Genomic DNA, 22109 nt, shown 5'->3' on the forward strand with positions numbered 1-22109 from the left:
CCCTCTCTCCAGGCCCGACCGCAGAAGTTGCCATTTGCGACTCTGCAACTGAGAGCCGGCCTGGGCATTATTGTGCAGGACCTCAAATGGAACCCGGTGCAGGTGTCCATGCTGGCCACCTGTCTGTCTGACGGCAGCATGATGGTGCTGGAGGTCACAGACGGCATCACAGTGCAGGCCCAGCTACCCGCCACAGCGGGCATCACCTGTGGTAAGTGTGACATAGTGTGTAATAACTTTGAGGAATACATTTTTCATGTAATGGGAATTTTATACAATTTGTTTTCAATTTCTGTCATCTTCTCCCTTAATACAGTATGCTGGAGTCCCAAAGGAAAGCAAGTAGCAGCAGGAAAAATGAATGCAACAGTCAGTCAGTATACTCCAGTAAGTCTGTACCAACAACTCTCAGTATAATACATTAACAACGTTAGACACACTTATTATTCCTGTGAAGTCTGGAGTGAATGATGTATTTTGCCCACAGGAGGTTGGTGGCACCTTAATGACTGGAGCTGAAATAGTGGAATGGTATTAAGTACATCAAACGCGTGGTTTCCAGGTGTTTGATGCCATTCCATTTGCTCCGTTCCTGTAATTTATATTGATTATGCCCTGGTCTAACTCTGCTCTCCTGAACAGGGGCTTCAGGAGAAGAAAGTGATCCCCTGCCCAAGCTTCTACAGCTCTGACAACCCTGTCAAAGGTAAACTTGACACAGATCATGCTGACCTGAAGTAATAAACCTGAAATTGAACATTTCAGTGCCTTTATTTTCCTGCCTGATAACCTCAATTATATGTTCTCTTTGTGTTGTCCTTTCTCTGTCAGTGCTGGATGTGCAGTGGCTGAGTACGTTTGTGTTTGCTGTGGCATATGCAGCAGCCGACGGCTGTCCGGAAACACCTCCTGAACTGGTGGTGATCTCCCTCCCTGTGAGTAGTACCAGATGTCATGCATCTGAATGATGATGAGATCATTTTGCAGTGCTAATTGTTCATTGTTCTAATACTAATAGAGTCATTATACTCAGTGACTGAAATGTTTTCTCTCCTAAATGATCATTTATGGGTTTGCCTTTTTCATTATTACTGAAACCATTTTGACAATTAACATTTTGATATGTCAGACAAAGACAGAGAAGAGGGAGGAGAGGTACCTGAACTTCAACGACCCTGTATACGGCACCTGCACAGAGAGACAGCACCACTACTTCCTCAGCCACATAGAGGACTGGTGAGACGCTCCTCACTCTGTATTCTGCCCTGCCTGTCTGCAGATATTTTTTATTTTCTTTTTTGTAGAAAGTGGCTTTTGTATGCAAACTCAGTTGGTATAAGCTCCGTTCCATTTCCCTCTGGCTCTCAACTTCAATGTTCGAGGAACAGCTGTGAGGTTGGTGAATCACTTATGCTCATTGTTATTTTTTCTTCTTTCAGGGATGTTGTTCTTGCCGCATCAGCAGCCTCCATTGAAGTCAGTGTCATCGCCAAGCAAGAAGATAAGGTAATATTTGTCAATCAGGCTTGATTCTCACTCTGGGCCTTAGAAACTAAAGCAGTTCAAGGTCGATGTGGATTTCAGATATCTTTGTGCAGAACATAGTCTCATCCATTGGACAAGACATCACCTTAGCATCTTCTGATAAATGATTATGGAGTAGTAAAGCCCTAATCAAAGGCCAACTGATATTGATCAATTGAGCCCCTGAGTGTCTGTCTGTTGTCATGTAACCTCTCTGTGCAATGTGCTTTTGTGTTGTTCAGACCAACTGGGAGCTGTGGCTGCTGGAGGATGCCAGCAGGGGAGAGCTGCCTGTCTCTCAGAATAACGACGACACGCTGCCCCTGGGCATGGCCATCGACTACACCAGCCAGCAGGAGATCCACATCAGTGAGTGGTTGCTGCTCTCTCCCCTTCCAGCTTTCCACATTCTTCTGACCCCATTCCAAACCGGTCACTTTCTCCTTGATGGATTTGTAATTCTCCCCTCGCTGAATGAAAGGACTTTACCATATTGTTACCAGTTCATTCAGATCTAAGAGTGTGGCGTAGGCAGAAAGGGTCAAGCGAAAGAAGCTGGTGAACCATTTGGAATCAGCTGATATGTTTGTCAACAATGTAGGGCTGACCCCATTTCGTCGACTGGTCGATAGGCTGATGGTCGACCAAGATTTCTTTACTCGAGCAGTAGCACAAAAAAAAAGAAGCAAGACACCTGTCTGAATGGACTGATCCATTGTCCAGTCCATCAGTCTAAGACATGTGCTACTGAAATTGTATATTGTTATACTATGTAAGAACAATGGTGCAACACAAATACAAATGATATTATTTTATAACAGATGTGCTTTCTCCCGCGTGGGATAGTGGTCTCTGTCTGCGGTTCTGAAACACATCGGTGCACTTGAATTGGCACCTTTTCCTAGACCATGTTGCAATGTGCATAATAGCACATTTAACCAGCATATTGGTGTGGAGAACAATGCGCCGGAGGCAACAGCAGAGTTAGGAGATGAGAAAACAGCCCTTGTCTTAATTGTTTAAGAAAAGTGAGGAGAGAGGTAACACCAACTTAATTAGGTCTAGAATCAAAATCGCCTAACCGTGAAATGTGCCTGGATTTATATCATCATCCATATACAGTGCCTTGTGAAAGTATTCGGCCCCCTTGAACTTTGCGACCTTTTGCCACATTTCAGGCTTCAAACATAAAGATATAAAACTGTATTTTTTGTGAAGAATCAACAAGTGGGACACAATCATGAAGTGGAATGACATTTATTGGATATTTCAAACTTTTTTAACAAATCAAAAACTGAAAAATTGGGCGTGCAAAATTATTCAGCCCCTTTACTTTCAGTGCAGCAAAATCTCTCCAGAAGTTCAGTGAGGATCTCTGAATGATCCAATGTTGACCTAAATGACTAATGATGATAAATACAATCCACCTGTGTGTAATCAAGTCTCCGTGTAAATGCACCTGCACTGTGATAGTCTCAGAGGTCCGTTAAAAGCGCAGAGAGCATCATGAAGAACAAGGAACACACCAGGCCGGTCCGAGATACTGTTGTGAAGAAGTTTAAAGCCGGATTTGGATACAAAGATTTCCCAAGCTTTAAACATCCCAAGGAGCACTGTGCAAGCGATAATATTGAAATGGAAGGAGTATCAGACCACTCCAAATCTACCAAGACCTGGCCGTCCCTCTAAACTTTCAGCTCATACAAGGAGAAGACTGATCAGAGATGCAGCCAAGAGGCCCATGATCACTCTGGATGAACTGCAGAGATCTACAGCTGAGGTGGGAGACTCTGTCCATAGGACAACAATCAGTCGTATATTGCACAAATCTGGCCTTTATGGAAGAGTGGCAAGAAGAAAGCCATTTCTTAAAGATATCCATAAAAAGTGTTGTTTAAAGTTTGCCACAAGCCACCTGGGAGACACATCAAACATGTGGAAGAAGGTGCTCTGGTCAGATGAAACCAAAATTGAACTTTTTGGCAACAATGCAAAACGTTATGTTTGGCGTAAAAGCAACACAGCTCATCACCCTGAACACACCATCCCCACTGTCAAACATGGTGGCAGCATGTGGTTTGGGCCTGCTTTTCTTCAGCAGAGACAGGGAAGATGGTTAAAATTGATGGGAAGATGGATGGAGCCAAATACAGGACCATTCTGGGAGAAAACCTGATGGAGTCTGCAAAAGACCTGAGACTGGGACGGAGATTTGTCTTCCAACAAGACAATGATCCAAAACATAAAGCAAAATCTACAATGGAATGGTTCAAAAATAAACATATCCAGGTGTTAGAATGGCCAAGTCAAAGTCCAGACCTGAATCCAATCGAGAATCTGTGGAAAGAACTGAAAACTGCTGTTCACAAATGCTCTCCATCCAACCTCACTGAGCTTGAGCTGTTTTGCAAGGAGGAATGGGAAAACATTTCAGTCTCTCGATGTGCAAAACTGATAGAGACATACCCCAAGCGACTTTACAGCTGTAATCGCAGCAAAAGGTGGCGCTACAAAGTATTAACTTAAGGGGGCTGAATAATTTTGCACGCCCAATTTTTCAGTTCTTGATTTGTTAAAAAAGTTTGAAATATCCAATAAATGTCGTTCCACTTCATGATTGTGTCCCACTTGTTGTTGATTCTTCACAAAAAAATACAGTTTTATATCTTTGTTTGAAGCCTGAAATGTGGCAAAAGGTCGCAAAGTTCAAGGGGGCCGAATACTTAAGCAAGGCACTGTACACTACCTTTCATATCATCATCCATATACACTACCATTCATTACCGTTCCTATATCATCATCGTCTTGTTTTCAGATTAGCCTTGTTAAAATCCCCAGCTACAATGAATGCAGCCTCAGGATATGTGGTTTCCAGTTTATATAGAGTCAAATAAAGTTTGTTCAGGGCCATCGATGTGTCTGCTTGGGGGGGAATATATACAGCTGTCATTATAATCGAAGAGAATTCCCTTGGTAGATAATGCGGTCGACATTTGAATGTGAGGATTTCTAAGTCAGGTGAACAGAAGGACTTGAGTTCCTGTATGATGTTATGATCACACCACGTCTCATTAATCATAAGGCATACCACCCCGCCCCTCTTCTTACCAGAAAGATGGTTGTTTCTGTCGGCGCGATGCGTGAAGAAACCAGCTGGCTGCACCGACTCCGATAGCGTCTCTCGAGTGAGCCATGTTTCCGTGAATTAAAGAACGTTAGTCTCTCTGCAATGCTACCCTTGCTCGGATTTCATCAACCTTGTTGTCAAGAGACTGGACATTGGCGAGTAGTATGCTAGGGAGTGCTGCGCGATGTGCCCGTCTCCGGAGCCTGACCAGAAGAACGCTTCGTTTTTGCCTCTTTTACGACGTCGTTGTTTTGGGTCGCTGGCTGGGATCCGATCCTTTGTCCTGGGTGGAAGGCAGAACACAGGATCCGCTTCGGGAAATTCACATTAATGGTCGTAATGATGGTGAGTTGACGTTACTTTTATATTCAGTAGTTCCTCCCGATTGTATGTAATGAAACCTAAGATTACCTGGGGTACCAATGTAAGAAATAACACGTAAAAAAACACGCCGGAAGTCCTTTATCATCGGCATCCATATACACTACAGTTCATATATCATCGTCATCCATATACACTACAGTTCATATATCATCATCCATATACACTACCGTTCATATATCATCATCCATATACACTACCGTTCATATATCATCATCCATACACACTACTGTTCATATCATCGTCATCCATATACACTACTGTTCATATCATTGTCATCCATATACACTACCGTTCATATATCATCGTCATCCATACACACTACCGTTCATATATCATCGTCATCCATATACACTACCGTTTATATATCATCGTCATCCATATACACTACCGTTTATATATCATCGTCATCCATATACACTACCGTTTATATATCATTGTCATCCATATACACTACTGTTCATATATCATCATCCATATACACTACCGTTCATATATCATCGTCCATATACACTACCGTTCCTATATCATCGTCGTCCATGTACACTACCGTTCCTATATCATCGTCGTCCACGTACACTACCGTTCCTATATCATCGTCGTCCATGTACACTACCGTTCCTATATCATCGTCGTCCATGTACACTACCATTCAAAAGTTTGGGGTCACTTAGAAATGTCCTTGTTTTTGAAAGAAAAGCAAATTTTTTGTTCATTAAAATAACATCAAATTGATAAGAAATACGGTGTAGACTTTGTTAATGTTGTAAATGACAATTGTAGCTGGAAATGGCAGATAAAAAAAAAAGGGAATATCTACATAGACATTGAGGCCAATTTTTAGCAGCCATCACTCCTGTGTTCCAATGGCACGTTGTGTTAGCTAATCCAAGTTTATCATTTTAAAAGGCTAATTGATCATTAGATAATCATTTTGCAATTATGTTAGCATAGCTGAAAACTGTTGTCCTGATATAAAGAAGCAATAAAACTTGCCTTTAGACTAGTTGAGTATCTGGAGCATCAGCATTTGTGGGTTTGATTACAAGCTCCAAATGGCCAGAAAGAAATACCTTTTCTTCTGAAACTTGTTAGTCTATTCTTGTTCTGAGAAATGAAAGCTATTCCATGTGAGAAATTGCCAAGAAACTGAAGATCTTGTACAACTCTCTGTACTACTCCCTTCACAGAACAGCGCAAACTGGCCATAACCAGAATAGAAAGAGTGGGAGGGTCCGGTGCACAACTGAGCAAGAGGACAAGTACATTAGTGTCTAGTTTGAGAAACAGACGCCTCACAAGTCCTCAACTGGCAGCTTCATTAAATCGTACCTGCAAAACACCCGTCTCAACGTCAACAGTGAAGAGGCGACTCCAGGATGCTGACCTTCTAGGCAGACCAAGATCTTTATTTTAGTCTGGGACAGCCCTACAACCATTCCAGGACAAGTTATAGTGGAGTACTCTTGTGATGGTTAGTGTCTATCAATTCCCCATGACATATCACCAGTAGTAGCCTACATTTACCGTTAATTCCCAGAATTTCTAATCTACAATGTTTGTTTGGTTATGGTAATTTCTCTTCATGCATTCAATATTAAGAGTATACAAAACATTAAGGACACCTGCTCTTTCCATGACACTGACCAAGTGAATCCTGGTGAAAGCTATGATCCCTTATTGATGTAACCTGTTCAATTTTCTTCAATCAGTGTAGATGAAGGGGAATAAGGAAGGATTTTTAAGCCTTAAGACATGGATTGTGTATATGTGCCATTCAGATGGTGAATGGGGAAGACAAAATATTTAAGTGCCTTTTGAACGGGGTATGATAGTAGGTGCCAGGCGCACAGGTTTGTGTCAAGAACTACAATGCTGCTGGGTTTTTCACGCTCAACAGTTACCCACCCGTGTGTATCCACAATGCTCCACCACCCAAAGGACATCCAGCCAACTTGATACAATTGTGGGAAGCATTGGAGTCGATATGGGCCAACATCCTTGTGGAACGCTTTCGACACCTTGTATATTCCATACCTCGACCAATTGAGGCTGTTCTGAGGGCAAAGGGGGGCTGCAACTCAATATTAGGAATGAATTCCTAATCTTTGGTATACTCAGTGTTATTATTATTATTACTACTAATACTACTACAGTAGTTTACCGTTCTGATTGTAGGAGTGGACACGCTTGTAGAGCTCACAATGTACAGTGCATTCAGAAAGTATTCAGACCACTTGACTTTTTTCACATTTTTGTATGAAAATTTGAAGTGTACACCCTAAAATGGATTCAATTGCTGTTTTTCCCTCAATCTACACATAATACCCCATAATGATGAAGCAAAAGCAGATTTTTAGAAATGTTTGCAAATGTGAAAAAGAAATCACATGTTTAAATTTACACCCCGTTTTCTCCCCAATTTCGTGGTATCCAATCGTTTTAGTAGCTACTATCTTGTCTCATCGCTACAACTCCCGTATGGGCTCGGGAGAGACTAAGGTTGAAAGTCATGCGTCCTCCGATACACAACCCAACCAAGCCGTGCTGCTGCTTAACACAACGCGCATCCAACCCGCATCCAACCCACTGCACCACCCGGGAGGCTAAATATATCACATTTACATAAGTATTCAGACCCTTTACTCAGTACTTTTTTGATGCACCTTTGGCAGGGACTGCAGCCTCAAGTCTTCTTGGGTATGACGCTACATGCTTGGCACACCTGTATTTGATGTTTCTCCCATTCTTCTCTGCAGAACCTCTCAAGCTCTGTCAAGTTGAATGGGGAGTGTCGCTGCACAGCTAATTTCAGGTCTCCAGAGATGTTTGATCAGGTTCAAGTCTGGGCTCTGGCTGTGCCACTCAAGGACATTCAGAGACTTGTCCCGAAGTTACTCCTGCGTTGTCTTGGTGGTAGTCCCTGCCTCTGATAAACATCCCCACAGCGTGATGCTGTCACCACCATGCTTCACTGTAGGGATGGTGCCAGGTTTCTTCCAGATGTGATGCTTGGCATTCAGGTCAGAGTTCAATAGAATCTTGTTTCTCGTGGTCAGAGTCCTTTAGGTGCTTTTTGGCAAACTCCAAGCAGGCTATCATGTGCCTTTTACTGAGGAGTGGCTTCCGTCTGGCCACTCTACCATAAAGGCCTGATTGGTGCAATGCTGCAGTGATGGTTGTCCTTCTGGACAGTTCTCCCATCCCCACAGAGGAACTTTGGAGCTTTGTCAGTGACCATCAGGTTCTTAGTCACTTCCCTGACCAAGGCCCTTCTCCCCCGATTGTTCAGTTTGGCCGGGCGGCCAGGTCTAGGAAGAGTCTTCCATTTTAAGAATGATGGAGGCCACTGTGTTCTTGGGGACCTTCAATGTTGAGGACATTTTTTGGTACCCTTCCCCAAATCTGTACCTCGACACAATCCTGTCTCGGAGCTCTACGGACAATTCCCTCAACCTCACGGCTTGGTTTTTGGAGTCTAATAGCAAAGTGTCTGAATACTTATGTAAATAAGGTATTTCTGTTTTGTTTTCTTAACCTCTTTACGCTTTGTTGTTATGGGGTATTGTGTGTACATTGATGAAAATTATTTTTTTTAAACAAATTTTAGAATAAGGCTGTAAATGTAACAAAATGTGGAAAAAATCACGGTGTCTGAATGCTTTCCGAAAGCACTGTATAGTTGATTTTATTAAAACACATAGGGTTTGTCTATATATGGAAAAAAATATACATTTTAACATTTCTACCAATCGATTGGTCGAAAGAAAACACTACTCTCGTCTGTGAAGTTTATTTTTATTTTTTATGCACTGCAATGTTCCGCTCCTCAGTGTCAGTCAGTAGCATTTGGTATGCGGCGCTGGTTTGCACGTTCTTTTTGGCAGCTTTTTGGCAGCTGTCAGATGAATAGTGATAAGCTACTGTCTACTGTCTCGGTATCTACTGGTATCTGGTATCTGATGTTGCTGTCTGGGCTCCCTGCTTAAGACTCCACCAGCAAACCAAACTATCAATTTGAGTAGCATTTTTAAGTGATTGTATTCTGATCAAGCCCTGTCTCGAGAGACCTATATTGGAGAGGCTGTATTGGATAGAAAGAGAGGGGGTGGAGGCCCACGTTCATTACAATGACTCGGACGAATGAGAGGACATCAACAAACAACAGAACCAGACAAGCATGTCTGAGAATGCTGATGAGGTTTACCTTGAGCTTTACAAACTGTTGTTCTCTCTCTGGAGAGCAGTCTCAGGCAAGCAGACTCATTATTTGTCTCATCACACTGGCTTTAGTGCTGGTTGTTCTTCAAGTGCTCTGGGCTTTGTTTCTTACTAAGAACTCAAGGTCTCTCACGTCTCACAGCAATATAGCAATTCATATGCTCTGTCCTTGTACTTGTCTCGGCTTTTGTTAATGTCCTGGGTACTTGTGTGTGGGTGTGCATCTTCCATGAGCTTCAGTGTGTGTGTGTGTGTGTGTGTGTGTGTCTGTCTGGCTGGGTGTTTGCCTTTTTGTTTCAGTTAAAGTGTGTGTATTCCTGTGTGTTTTTCTCTTGCTACCAATTGTTATACTTAGTTAGTTATACTAGGCGGCAGGGTAGCCTAGTGGTTAGAGCGTTGGACTAGTAACCGGAAGGTTGCAAGTTCAAACCCCCGAGCTGACAAGTTACAAATCTGTCGTTCTGCCTCTGAACAGGCAGTTAACACACTGTTCCTAGGCCGTCATTGAAAATAAGAATTTGTTCTTAACTGACTTGCCTAGTTAGATAAAGGTAAAATAAAAAAATGTGTATAAACAAAATACTGTACTTGATGTCTCTTTTCCTCGCTATGTCACTACAGCCGATGAGAAGACTTTGCCCCCGGCGCCCACTCTGTTGCTGCTGTCTACAGACGGAGTGCTGTGCCCCTTTTCACTGCTCAACTTCAACTCTGGGGTCAAGCAGCTGGTCGCTGCCCCCACCAGCCTGGCCCTGGACGGAGAGAGACTGCCCCCTGCAGGTCTGGAGGACCTCCAGCTTTTTCACATTTAATATTGTGTATTTTTTTTCTATCTCACTGAATACATTTGTCTTATGAAACTTGCAATACCTATACTACTATCATACTGTAAAGTATTTATAATAGTGTTTTGATAGGATCCACTAAAAGCAGCTCTCCTCTCTGCATTGCAGGATCTGCAGCTCCCCCACCCCCTTACCCTACCTCCTCTCTCCCATCAGCCCCTGCGGCGTTCCCTCCGCTCCGCCTCCCCTTGGCCACCACACCAAACCCTCCTCCCCCTGCCTCCTCCCCTGCCTCTGTTTCACTGTTCACCGCAGCTCCAGCCTCCTCATCCGGCTTCTCGTTCTCCATGCCCCCCTCTTCCACTGCTCCCTCCGCCTTCTTTCTGGGGGGCTCTACGGCCTTCAGCGCGAGCCCAGCCTTGGGCACCTCGGGTAGCTTATCCTTCTCCTCCAAGCCCCTGACAGAGACTCCAGCCGCAGCTTCGGCCTTCTCCGTCAGTGCCCCCAAACTTCCAGTGGTCGAAATGGCTCCAGTTCCGGCCCCCACTCCAAAGCCCATCCCCCAGCGCCTGGCCACCGCCTCCCCCATCATGGTACTCCGAGGCACCCCCGAGCCAACCACTCCCGCTGTGAAGATGAACCTCAATGACAGGTGAGAGGTTAATATAAGTACCTGAATAACTTTGACTGTTTACATTTCACTTAGATCAGGTATGAGCAACTGACATGCGGACCAATTTCAACTCAGTTAAAAACAACTCTGTTAGGGTCTCAACTTACTGTTGAGAGTTCGAGTAATAGAATACACTTTTGAAATTTGTTTGTGCATCAGCAGTAACTTAATTAGCCCATGTCGGCAAATTAGTTTTATTTCATTTGTTATTTACTTATTTATTTACTGTTAGTCTAGTGGCCCGCTATCTAATCTTGTAGTAAGCATGGATGAATTACCACCTGGGGTGGGGCCCATTGATCATCAGTTATCATCCACCCTATGGCAAAATGTGTAGATTTGCATGAAATTAGTTATCAAATTGCTAAATCTTCTCTCCGCCCCATCGCAAAAAAATCTTTCAAATATACTTTTTATCCTCTTTGATGTCATGAGGAGTGTAACAGAAATGTTTTGTTCGCTAGGTGGTGGTGGGGGGGGGGGGGCTGAATTTGGTATTTTATTAGTATCCACATTAGCTCTTGCAAAAGGAGCAGCTACTCTTCCTGGGGTCCACACAAAACATGAAGCATGACATAATACAAAACATTAATACACAAGCATAGCTCAAGGACAGAACTACATAAAAAAAAAGTGTAAAGGCACACAGCCTACATATCAGTACATACACACAAACTATCTAGGTCAAAGAGGGGAGAGGCGTTGTGAGGTGCTGCTTTATCTGTTTTTGAAACAAGGTTTGCTGTTTATTTGGGCAATATAAGATGGAATGGAGTTCCATGTATTAATGACTCTATGTACGCTTTTTGAATTTGTTCTGGATTTGGGGACTGTGATAAGACCCCTGGTGGCATGTCTGGTGGGGTAAGTGTGTGTGTCAGAGCTGTTTGTAAGTAGACTATGCAAACAATTTTGGATTTTCAACAAATGTAATGTTTCTTATTAAAAGAAGTGATGCAGTCAGTCTTGTATTTATATCAGCCCTCTGATTACAATGAAGAGCAAGACGTGCCACTCTGTTCTGGGCCAGCTGGAGCTTAACTACGCCTTTCCTTGCAGCATTTGACCACATGACTGGACAATAATCAAGAAAAGACAAAACTACAGTCTGCAGAACTTGCTTTTTGGAGTATGGTGTCAAAAAAGCAGAGCATCTCTTTTTATTACGGACAGACCTCTCCCCATTTTTACAACCATATGTTTTGACCTTGACAGTTTACAATCTAAGGTAATGGCAAGTAATTTAGTCTCAACTTGTTCATCAGCCACACCTTTCATTACCAGATTCAGCTGAGGTTTAGAACTTAGGGAATTGATTTGTACCAAATACAATGCTCTTAGTTTAGAGATGTTCAAGACCAGTTCATTACTGGCCACACATTCCAAAACAGACTGCAGCTCTTTGTTAAGGGTTTCAATTACTTTATTAGCTGTGATTTCAGATGTGTATATGGTTGAACATCGGTGTATTTGGTTGAACATCAGCATACATGGACACACATGTTGTTTTAATGCCAGTGGCAGGTCATTGGTAAAAAATAGAAAAGAGTAGAGGGCCTAGAGAGCTGCCCTGCGGTACACCACACTTTACATGTTTGACATTAGAGAAGCTTCCATTAAAGAAAACCCTTTGAGTTATATTTTGTAGATTGCCATATCCTGAATTCAGAGCTGAGGTTGAAAAGCCATAAAACACAAGTTTTTTTCAACAACAGGTTATGGTCAATAATATCAAAGGCTGCACTAAAATCGAACAGTAGAGCTCCCACAAGCTTATTATCAATTTCTTTCAACAAAACATCTGTTGAGTGCCCTTTATTAGCATACTGAACGTCTGTTCTTCATTTGTTAACAGAGAAATATCATTGCCAGGAGGTTTGTCATTATTGATCGATAACAATAATTTTCCCACCTCTCACACTAAATTTACAAAATTCAAACTTGCGATGCTTGTTTTTTTTATGCATGAATACGATGGCTCACTGTTCGTTTGCCCAATTTGCCAATGAAATAATCATTCAATTAATTGGCAACATCAAATGTTTTTTTGTTTGGGCCTGATTCAATGAAAGATGGAGTTAAATTTCTCTTTCTGCCCATTTCATTTAAAGTGCTCAAGTTTTTTTCCCATCATTCTTTATATCATTGATCTTGGCTTCATGATACAGTTTCTTCTTCTTTTTGTTGAGTTTAGTCACATCTTTTCTCAATTTGCAGTAAGTGATAGAGGAATTTTAGATTCCTCTATGCTTTAATTCCCAAAACCAATTAGCACTCATTTCTAAATTCATTAATGAATTGTAAGTTCATTAATTATGCATGAAATAGATTGAGACCAGTCTTAGAAGCCAGGTAAGAGCGTTTAATTCCAGAGAGTACTAAATGCTTACACACATTTCCACAGGTTATAAACTGAAAATGACGTCAGCGTTTTCCAAACGTTCCGTTTCACAAACAGAGGGCCCCTCTAACTTTCAAGCCTCCGCGTTATCAGCACGAAGTCAAGGCCAGTCAGCATAAATCAACATTCCCGACCATTTGGAGATGGCCCGTTCCCACCACCTGGAGATTTGTACAACTGAATGAACTAAGGAACAGACCTATTATTGTTACTAACTCCTGACTACATTATATACAATTGGGAAAGGGAGCAAGAGGGATAACTCACATGTACCGTACATTATAGCATTTGGACTAGTCAGTTTCTGATTGGAATGTATACATAATTAGTCATTTCAACCATATTTTCCTCGATCAGTAAGTCACCCAGTCAGATGTGCAGCCAGACTTATTATCCGCTTCTTTTGCCCCATCTCTTTCAACCATACAGTTTTTCATTTCCTGATCAATCCATGGAGCCTTAACTCTTCTAACAGTCAGTTTCTTAACAGGTGCATCTTTAATAATATTTGGAGAAGCAATTTCATAAATTCATCAAGTGCAGCGTCTGGATGTGGGTACGCAGACCCACGAGCCACTGCCGGCCCCTCATGATGAGTTCTGTGTTTTATGGCCCCTACCCCCATCAAAGTTGCCCATCCCTGACTTAGATGTTTGTTGGCTGGCTTAGCTAGATATGCTTATGTTTCTGTCCCTCAGATTCCTGGCAGTAGAGACCCTTGCTGCAGCTCCAGCCTCCCAGCCCTTCTCCTTCAACTCCACACCCAAAGCTGCCTTCTCTGAGCCCAGCAGCCATTCCGCTCCTCTGCCCATAGTCACCAAGTCTGCAGCCATGCCAGGTAAGGAGAATAATAAGCTTTGTTTATACAGCATAATTCATACAGCTGTAGAGTGCCTTCAGAAAGTATTCATACCCCTTGACTTATTCCACATTTTGTTGCAGCCTGAATTCAAAATGGATTAAATATAAACATGTTTTCACCCATATACACACAACACCCCATAATGACAAAGTGAAAACATGTTTTTAGAAATGTTAGCAAATTTATTGAAAATTAAATGTAATTTACATAAGTATTCACACCCCTGAGTCAATACTTTGTATGAGTACATTTGGCAGTGATTACAGCTTTGAGTTGTCTTGGGTATGTCTATCAGCTTTGCACATCTGGATTTGGGGACTTTCTCCCATTTTTTTCCCTTGCAGATTTCCTCAAGCTCTGTTGAGTTCGATAGCGAGCGGCGGTGAACAGCAATCTTCAATTATTTCCGTAGATTTTCAATGGGAATCAAGTCCGGGCTTTGGCTGGGTCACTCAAGGTCTTTCACATTCTTGTTCTGAAGCCATTAAAGCGTTGCTTCGGCTGTATGCTTGAGGTCATTGTCCAGTTGGAACATAGATCTACGCCCCTGGTCATTTTTACACTGAAGCAGGTTCTCATCAAGGATTTGGCTCTATTCACTGTTCCCTCTATTCTTACCAGTCTCCCAGTGCCTACCGCTGAAAAGCATCCCATAGCACGATGCTGCCACCACCATGATTCACGATAGGGATGGTGTTAGACAGGTCATGAGCTGTGACAGGTTATCTCCAGAAGTAGAGCTTTGCATTCAGGCCAAATGGTTTATAGAAAATCTCATCAGACCACAGAATCTTTGGCCTTATGCTCTGAGTCTTTCACATGCCTTTTTGAAAACTCCAGGCATACTGTCATGTGCCTTTTTCTCAGGAGTGGCTTCCGTCCGGCCACTCTCCCATAAAGCCCAAAATGGTGAAGTGCTGTAGAGACTCTTGTCCTTCTGGCAGATTCTCCCATCTCTGCCAAGGATAGCTGTAGTTCTGTCAGAGTGGTCGTTGGGTTCTTGGTCACCTCCCTGACCAAGGTCATTCATGCCTGGTTGCTCAGTTTGGTCGGATGGCCATCTCTAGGCAGAGTCTGGGTAGTTCCATATTTTCAATTTCCCAATGCTAAAGAACACTGTGCTCTTGGAAACTTTCAACACTCTAGAAATTGTTTCATAACTGTCCCCAGATATGCCTCATTGCAATTCTACCTTGATGATCTATGCACAATTCCCCTGACCTCATGGCTTGGTTTTTGCTCTGACATGCACTGTCAACTGTGGGACCTTCTATAGACAGGTGTGTGCCTTTCCAAATCATGTCCAGTTAATTGAATTGTCCACAGGTGGACTCCAAGTTGTAGAAACATCTCAAGGCTGATCAAATGAAATTGCATGCACCTGTGCTCAATTTGGAGTGTTATACTGTTGAAGTCGGAAGTTTACATACACTTAGGTTGGAGTCATTAAAACTTGTTTTTCAACCACTCCACAAATTTCTTGTTAACAAACTATAGTTTTGGCAAGTCTGTTGTGTCATGCACAAAGTAGATGTCCTAAGTAATTTTTCCAACAATTGTTTACAGACAGATTATTTAATTTACAACTCACTGTATCACAATTCCAGTGGGTCAGAAGTTTACATACACTAAGTTGACTGTGCCATTAAACAGTTTGAAAATTCCAGAAAATGATGCCATGGCTTTAGAAGCTTCTGATAGGCTAATTGACATAATTTGAGTCAATTGGAGGTGTACCTGTGGATGTATTTCAAGGCCTACCTTCAAACTCAGTGCCTCGTTGCTTGACATCATGGGAAAATCAAAAGAAATCAGTCGACTGTAGACCTCCACAAGTCTGGTTCATCCTTGGGAGCAATTTTCAAACTCCTGAAGGTACCACGTTCATCTGTACAAACAATAGTACACAAGTATAAACACCATGGGACCACGCAGCCGTCATACTGCTTAGGAAGGAGACGCGTTCTGTCTCCTAGAGATGAAAGTACTTTGGTGCGAAAAGTGCAAATCAATATCAGAACAACAGTAAAGGACCTTGTGAAGATGCTGGAGGAAATGGGTACAAAAGTATCTATATCCACAGTAAAACGAGTCCTACGAAAGGCCGCTCAGCAAGGAAGAAGCCACTGCTCCAAAACCACCATAAAAAAGCCAGACTACGGATTGCAACTGCACATGAGGACAAAGATAGTACGTTTTGGAGAAATGTCCTCTGGTCTGATGAAACAAAAATAGAACGGTTTGACCATAATGACCATCGTTATGTTTGGAGGAAAAAGGGGGAGGCTTGCAAGCCGAAGAACACCATCTCTGCCTTGAAGCACAGGGGGTGGCACATCATGTTGTGGGGGTGCTTTGCTGCAGGAGGGACTGGTGCACTTCACAAAATAGATGCCATCATGAGGAAGAGAAATTATGTGGATATATTGAAGCAACATGTCAAGACATCAGTCAGGAAGTTAAAGCTTGGTAACAAATGGGTCTTCCAAATGACCCCAAGCATACTTCCAAAGTTGTGGCGAAATGGCTTAAGGACAACAAAGTCAAGGTATTGAAGCCCTGACCTCAATCCCATCGAACATTTGTGGGCAGAACTGATAAAAGCGTGTGCGAGCAAGGAGGCCTACGAACCTGACTCAGTTACACCAGCTCTGTCAGGAATAGGCCAACATTCACCCAACTTATTGTGGAAGGCTAACTGAATGGTTTGATCCAAACTGACCGAATTTGTACTTACATTAAATGTCAGGAATTGTGAAAAACTGAGTTTAAATGTATTTGGGTAAGGTGTATGTAAACTTCCGACTTTGTGACATGTTTTCACTTTGACATTATGGGGTATTGTGTGTGTGTGTGTGTGTGTGTGTGTGTGTGTGGGGTGGGTCAGATTAAATAAATTAATGTTAATCTATTTTGAATTCAGGCTGTAACATAACAGAATGTGGTGAAAAGTCAAGGGGTATGAATAATTTCTGAAGGCACTGTACTTATTATTTCAACATTAGCATCTTTATTGTTTTGGTTTGTGATATTGTTGATATCCATTCTGTCTTTCTGTTTCAGGCCCAGTCCAAACCGGTACACCCCCCACGGTTGTACAGAAATGTTCCCCAGCCACCCAGACAAGTGCACCCACATCACAGGTACTAAAACATCTGCCTTTTCAAATAAATAAGATATTAGACCAGCAATCAATGTCTTGTAGTACAGGTCATAATAGTAGAGACAAATGCAGTGTCTCGAGACATCTGTCTGTTTGCCGTCCTCTAGGCAGCGCTGAGTGTGAATGCCCTGGAAAGGCAGCTGCAGCAGAGGAAGGGCTCAGACCCAGTCATGGCTGGAATACTGGAGGAGGTAACATATTAATCCAGTAGTATTTCTCTCAAACTACTGCTACTTAATAACTTTTTTATTTGATTATGAATCCTATTTATTATCATAACCACACACATTCAGTGGAGTTAACCCACAAAGGAATCGAACCCAGCACCATGCTCCAACCAATTTACGCGATATGGGTCTTGCTATAAATAATGGGTCTAATGTTTGACGTTGGTGTAAACATTTCAAAATGCTTTGAAACAACAACTTTTTTTTTATGCAGTTCCACGTGTACTTGGGGGAATATATTTGCAAATTTGCCCATAATTCCACCTTTACAACATGGGCCTAGGACTATACATCCTTTAAGCAGGGTTCATACAGACAAGGACTTTTAGTCATAATTTTTTTTCAAGCTCTTCATTTATATTTTCAAGGACTTCAATGTTATACAATTGTATAATTTATATAATTGTACATATAGGGCCTAATATAGACCCCCCCCCCCCCCCACAAAAAAAGGCATGCAAAAAGCAGGCCTTACCAATGCGTTGATATTCAAATTATTATTACATTACGAAATATGTGAAAATAATGTCAACTTCACTAAATACACTGAAAGAAAATATATAAACGCAACATGCAACAATTTCTAAGATTTTACTGAGTTACAGTTCATATAAGGAAATCATTAAATAGTCCTAATTTATTTATTTAAATCTATGGACTGGGAATATTATAGTACATTTGTAAACTATTCAGACCATTTGACTTTTTCCACATTTGTTACATTACAGCTTTATTATAAAATGTATTAAATAGGTTGTTTTCTTTCATCAATCTACACACGATACCCAATAAAGATTATTTATTTTTAAATTTTTTAAATTTAATATTGGCAAATTTATATGACATTTACATAAGTATTCAGACCCTTTTACTCAGTACTTTGTTGAAGCACCATTGGCAGCATGTACAGCACACATGTATTTGGGGAGTTTCTCTCATTATTTTCTGCAGATCCCCTCAAGCTCTGTCAGGTTTGGAATGGGAGCGTCTCTGCACAGCTATTTTCAGGTCTCTCCAGAGATGTTAAATCGTGTTCAAGTCCAGGCTCTAGCTGGGCCACTCAAGGACATTCAGAGACTTGTCCCAAAGCCACTACTGCGTTGTCTTGGCTGTTTAGGGTTGTTGTCCTGACCTCCTGTCTGAGGTCCTGAGCACTCTGGAGCAGGTTTTCATCAAGGATCTCTCTGTACTTTGCTCCATTTGTCTTTCCCTCGATCCTGACTAGTCTCCCAGCCCCTGCCACAGAAAAACATTCCCAGAGCATAATGCTGTCACCACCATGCTTCACAGTATGGATGGTGCCAGGTTTCAGACAGATGTGATGCTTGGCATTCAGGCCAAAGAGTTCAATTTTGGTTTCATCAGACCAGAGAATCTTGTTTCTTATGGTCAGAGTCTTTTACTGAGGAGTAGCTTCCGTTTGGCCACTCTACCATAAAGGCCTGAATGGTGGAGTGCTCACAGGTGGTTGTCCTTCTGGATGGATCTCCCATCTCCACAGAGGAACTCTGGAGCTCTGTCAGAGTGACCATCGGGTTCTTGGTCACCTCCCTGACCAAGGCCCTTCTCCCCTGATTGCTCAGTTTGGCTGGGTGGCCAACTCTGGGGAGAGTCTTGGTGGATCCAAACTCCTTCCATTTAAGAATGATGGAGGCCACTGTTCACTTTTCTTCAATGCTGCAGAAAGGTTTTGGTACCCTTCCCCAGATCTTTGCGTCGGTACAATTCTGTCTTGGAGCTCTACGGACAAGTCCTTTGACCTCATGGCTTGGTTTTTGCTCTGACGTGCACTGTCAACTGTGAGTCCTTATATAGATGTGTGTGTCTTTCCAAATCATGTCCAGTCAATTGAATTTACCACGGGTGGACTCCAATAAAGTTGTGGAAACATCTCAAGGATGATCAATGGAAACAGGATGCACCAGAGATCAATTTCACATCTCATAGCAAAGGGTCTGAATACTTATTTATATAAGGTATTTCTATAAGCAGGAGAACTTATAAATTGGTTACAGTAATTACAAGGACTTTTCAAACACCTATCTGAGGAAATGTCTGATTTTTTTGGAGTACTTGAATTTCTGAGCTCCAAGTTCAGGTAGGCTACTTCAAGCCCCTTGTATTGTTTCTAAAATGACCTGTGTAACATGGACACCAAAATGTATTTGTCATGTTATTTAATTACCATCATTTTGTGAAGAAGCCCACTAGGCAATGTAATTATATCCAGAATAATTAAGTGTTGTGTTGTGCAATAGTCTATTCTACACAATTGCGCACAGTAGACTCGTTGTCCAATCCAAGGCACAAGAACGCATGAAAACATGAACTCGTTACCTTGATGTTAAGTCTAACGAGACCTGACTGTAAATAAAGCAAACAACAGATGTTCAAGATCAGTTCATAAGGGATATTAGATCCAATGTGGATTCAGGCACAACTGTCCTCACCAGCGGACATTCCTCATTAACACCTTTTTCCAGCACTTCCAGCAGGGCTGTTGCGTTGCATGCGCTATCACATCAGCTGTTTGTCACTTGACTATCAATAAGAAAATATCTTCCTAGATAAGATGAATTTGTGTGAAAATAGCTCTACACCAAATGCGCGTCCAACAAATACTGTGCATAATTATTGAAGAACCACGTTCATGACGGTATTGATTTAGGTTTTAAGTATGAAGGTAAGGTGACTCGTTTAGAAGACACTCGTTCAATGGCTAATTTGACTGATTAATGCCTAATATAATGATAAACGACAACTTGCACTGCCATAATTGCAAGGACTGGAGAGTAATGTTTTATCACGTGATTTTAGACACATCCGTCAAGACACTAACCATGAGAAAGGGTTAAACAGTGTTTAAATCAACACTTACATTTTATTGAATGTAGCTGGCTCCCCTTATATCTTAATGTATTGACTTAAAAAATAAAATGGCAGATTATCAACAGCTGTAAGAAGTTGTCCAGTGTAGGAAATCCTCACATGTACCCGAGTTTATAGAAAGACCCATATGGTTCATCAATGTAGCTTCATGCCGATTGTGTTCCTCTCAGATCGCCCACTTCCAGAAGGAGTTGGATGACCTGAAGGCACGCAGCCACAAGGCAGACTTCAGAGTGGGCACCACAGAGGAGATGAAGGAGCTGAGGAAGGAGTCTGAGGACCTCCACGTCTTCACCCTGGAGATCAAAGACACCACTGAGGTACAGTACGGATTTAATTTCATTTGATTAGATGTTATTATTTCAGAGATAAGGCCTGCGTGAGTCAGAATATGAAGCTCTCTGTAGTTGCCATTGTTATTTAATGTACCCAGTCGTGTCATTCAATCAGCTGTATTCAGGTGGCCCATGAACTCACACCCCCTGGTGTTGCCAGGTCTATGACAACAAAATTTGCCATTTCAACTTAAGTACAGCCACCTAGACCTTGTAGGCTCTTACCATGTTTATGTGTGCTTGTTCTCCCCAGTCTCTCCACGGGGACATCAGCACTCTGAAGACCACCATGCTGGAGGGCTTTGCCGGGGCGGAGGACGCAAAGGCCCAGAGTGAGCTCAACAGACACCGGGGCTACCTGCAGCTGCTGTACAAGAAACCACTGGACCCACGCAGTGAAGACCAACTCAAGGTAAGCCTCTGGATAGATAAGGAATGGATGGTTAGATGTGTATATCGAACATCTATCATTCCTCAGGGTGGATGTGGTAGAAATGTCAAAAGCAGAACACTATCATTCACCGTGTAGACTTTTTGTTGGACCGTCACTTATTTTTGGGTTTTCTCCCCATAACCAGGAGATCCGCAGGCTGTACCAGTATGTAAAGTTTGCTGTGGAGGATGTGAACGACGTGTTGGATCTGGAGTGGGAGAAACATCTGGAGAAGAAGAAGAAACAGAAGTGAGTGAGAATTCTCTTTCACTTCCTATGTCAATTTACAATTGTCATTGTATGTTTCCGTTCTAACCAGTTTCCTCTGTCTCTCCCAGACACATGATTGTCCCAGAGAGGGAGGCTCTATTCACAGCCCTGGCCAACAACCTGGACATCATCAACCAGCAGAAGCAGAGGCTGGACACACTGGTCAAAGACCTCCACGCCCTGCGGCTCTACAACAAGACTGCAGCCTGGAGCACTCCTGCCCCCAGCCAGCCCTGCCATCCTGCTGCTACCACCCCCACTGAACAGGGGTATGTACAAGGGTGTATACCTGAAATACAATGGGCAGATTTATTGTAGCATGAGGATCTGTTTAGAGGCAGTAAGTTTAAAAAAAACAAACAATTATGTCAAATTTTTCACTGGGGTATGTGTGTTGTAAAGTAGTGTTTTATTTGTTTATGCATAGTGGCTTAAAAATCAATGGTCACTTATGAATTACCTCTGTGTTTACTAGTTTGGACAACGAGCTGGAGAGTTTGAGGGATGCACTCCTGAAAGCCAGTCTGGAGACCATTCCCAAGACCACCTCGAAATCGCCAGGCAAAATACTTACATTTTCCAACACGTGTCACTGTTATCTATTGTGCTTGAGTGATGTAAATGTAATTTGACTCCTTCAACTTCTGCAGCCAAAATGTCTCCGATGAAGCAGTCTCAGCTGCGTAACTTTCTCTCCAAGAGGCAGACACCACCAGTCCGCTCCACTGCTCCAGGTACTCCCAACACACAGAACACAGTGACCAGTGCTGAGCAGTGAAGTATAAGTAACGTGTGGCGTTTACCCCTCCTGATTGTCC

The 22109-nt window shown here is 42.4% G+C and overlaps 1 protein-coding gene across 1 annotated transcript in view; it reads left to right on the top strand.

Moving 5' to 3' along the window:
* Positions 1-22109, top strand: part of nup214 (nucleoporin 214) — a 70917-nt gene that overhangs the window by 5220 nt on the left and 43588 nt on the right. The window contains 18 exon segments of the mRNA XM_065017487.1: positions 13-211; positions 317-387; positions 643-706; positions 832-935; positions 1130-1236; positions 1440-1506; positions 1767-1893; positions 9875-10033; positions 10207-10690; positions 13811-13950; positions 17038-17117; positions 17245-17328; positions 20424-20573; positions 20842-21000; positions 21167-21270; positions 21360-21560; positions 21767-21852; positions 21942-22025. Coding sequence (XP_064873559.1) covers positions 13-211; positions 317-387; positions 643-706; positions 832-935; positions 1130-1236; positions 1440-1506; positions 1767-1893; positions 9875-10033; positions 10207-10690; positions 13811-13950; positions 17038-17117; positions 17245-17328; positions 20424-20573; positions 20842-21000; positions 21167-21270; positions 21360-21560; positions 21767-21852; positions 21942-22025 — 2470 coding nt within the window.

This window comes from Oncorhynchus nerka, linkage group LG4, assembly GCF_034236695.1.
Source record: "Oncorhynchus nerka isolate Pitt River linkage group LG4, Oner_Uvic_2.0, whole genome shotgun sequence".
NCBI lineage: Eukaryota > Metazoa > Chordata > Actinopteri > Salmoniformes > Salmonidae > Oncorhynchus > Oncorhynchus nerka.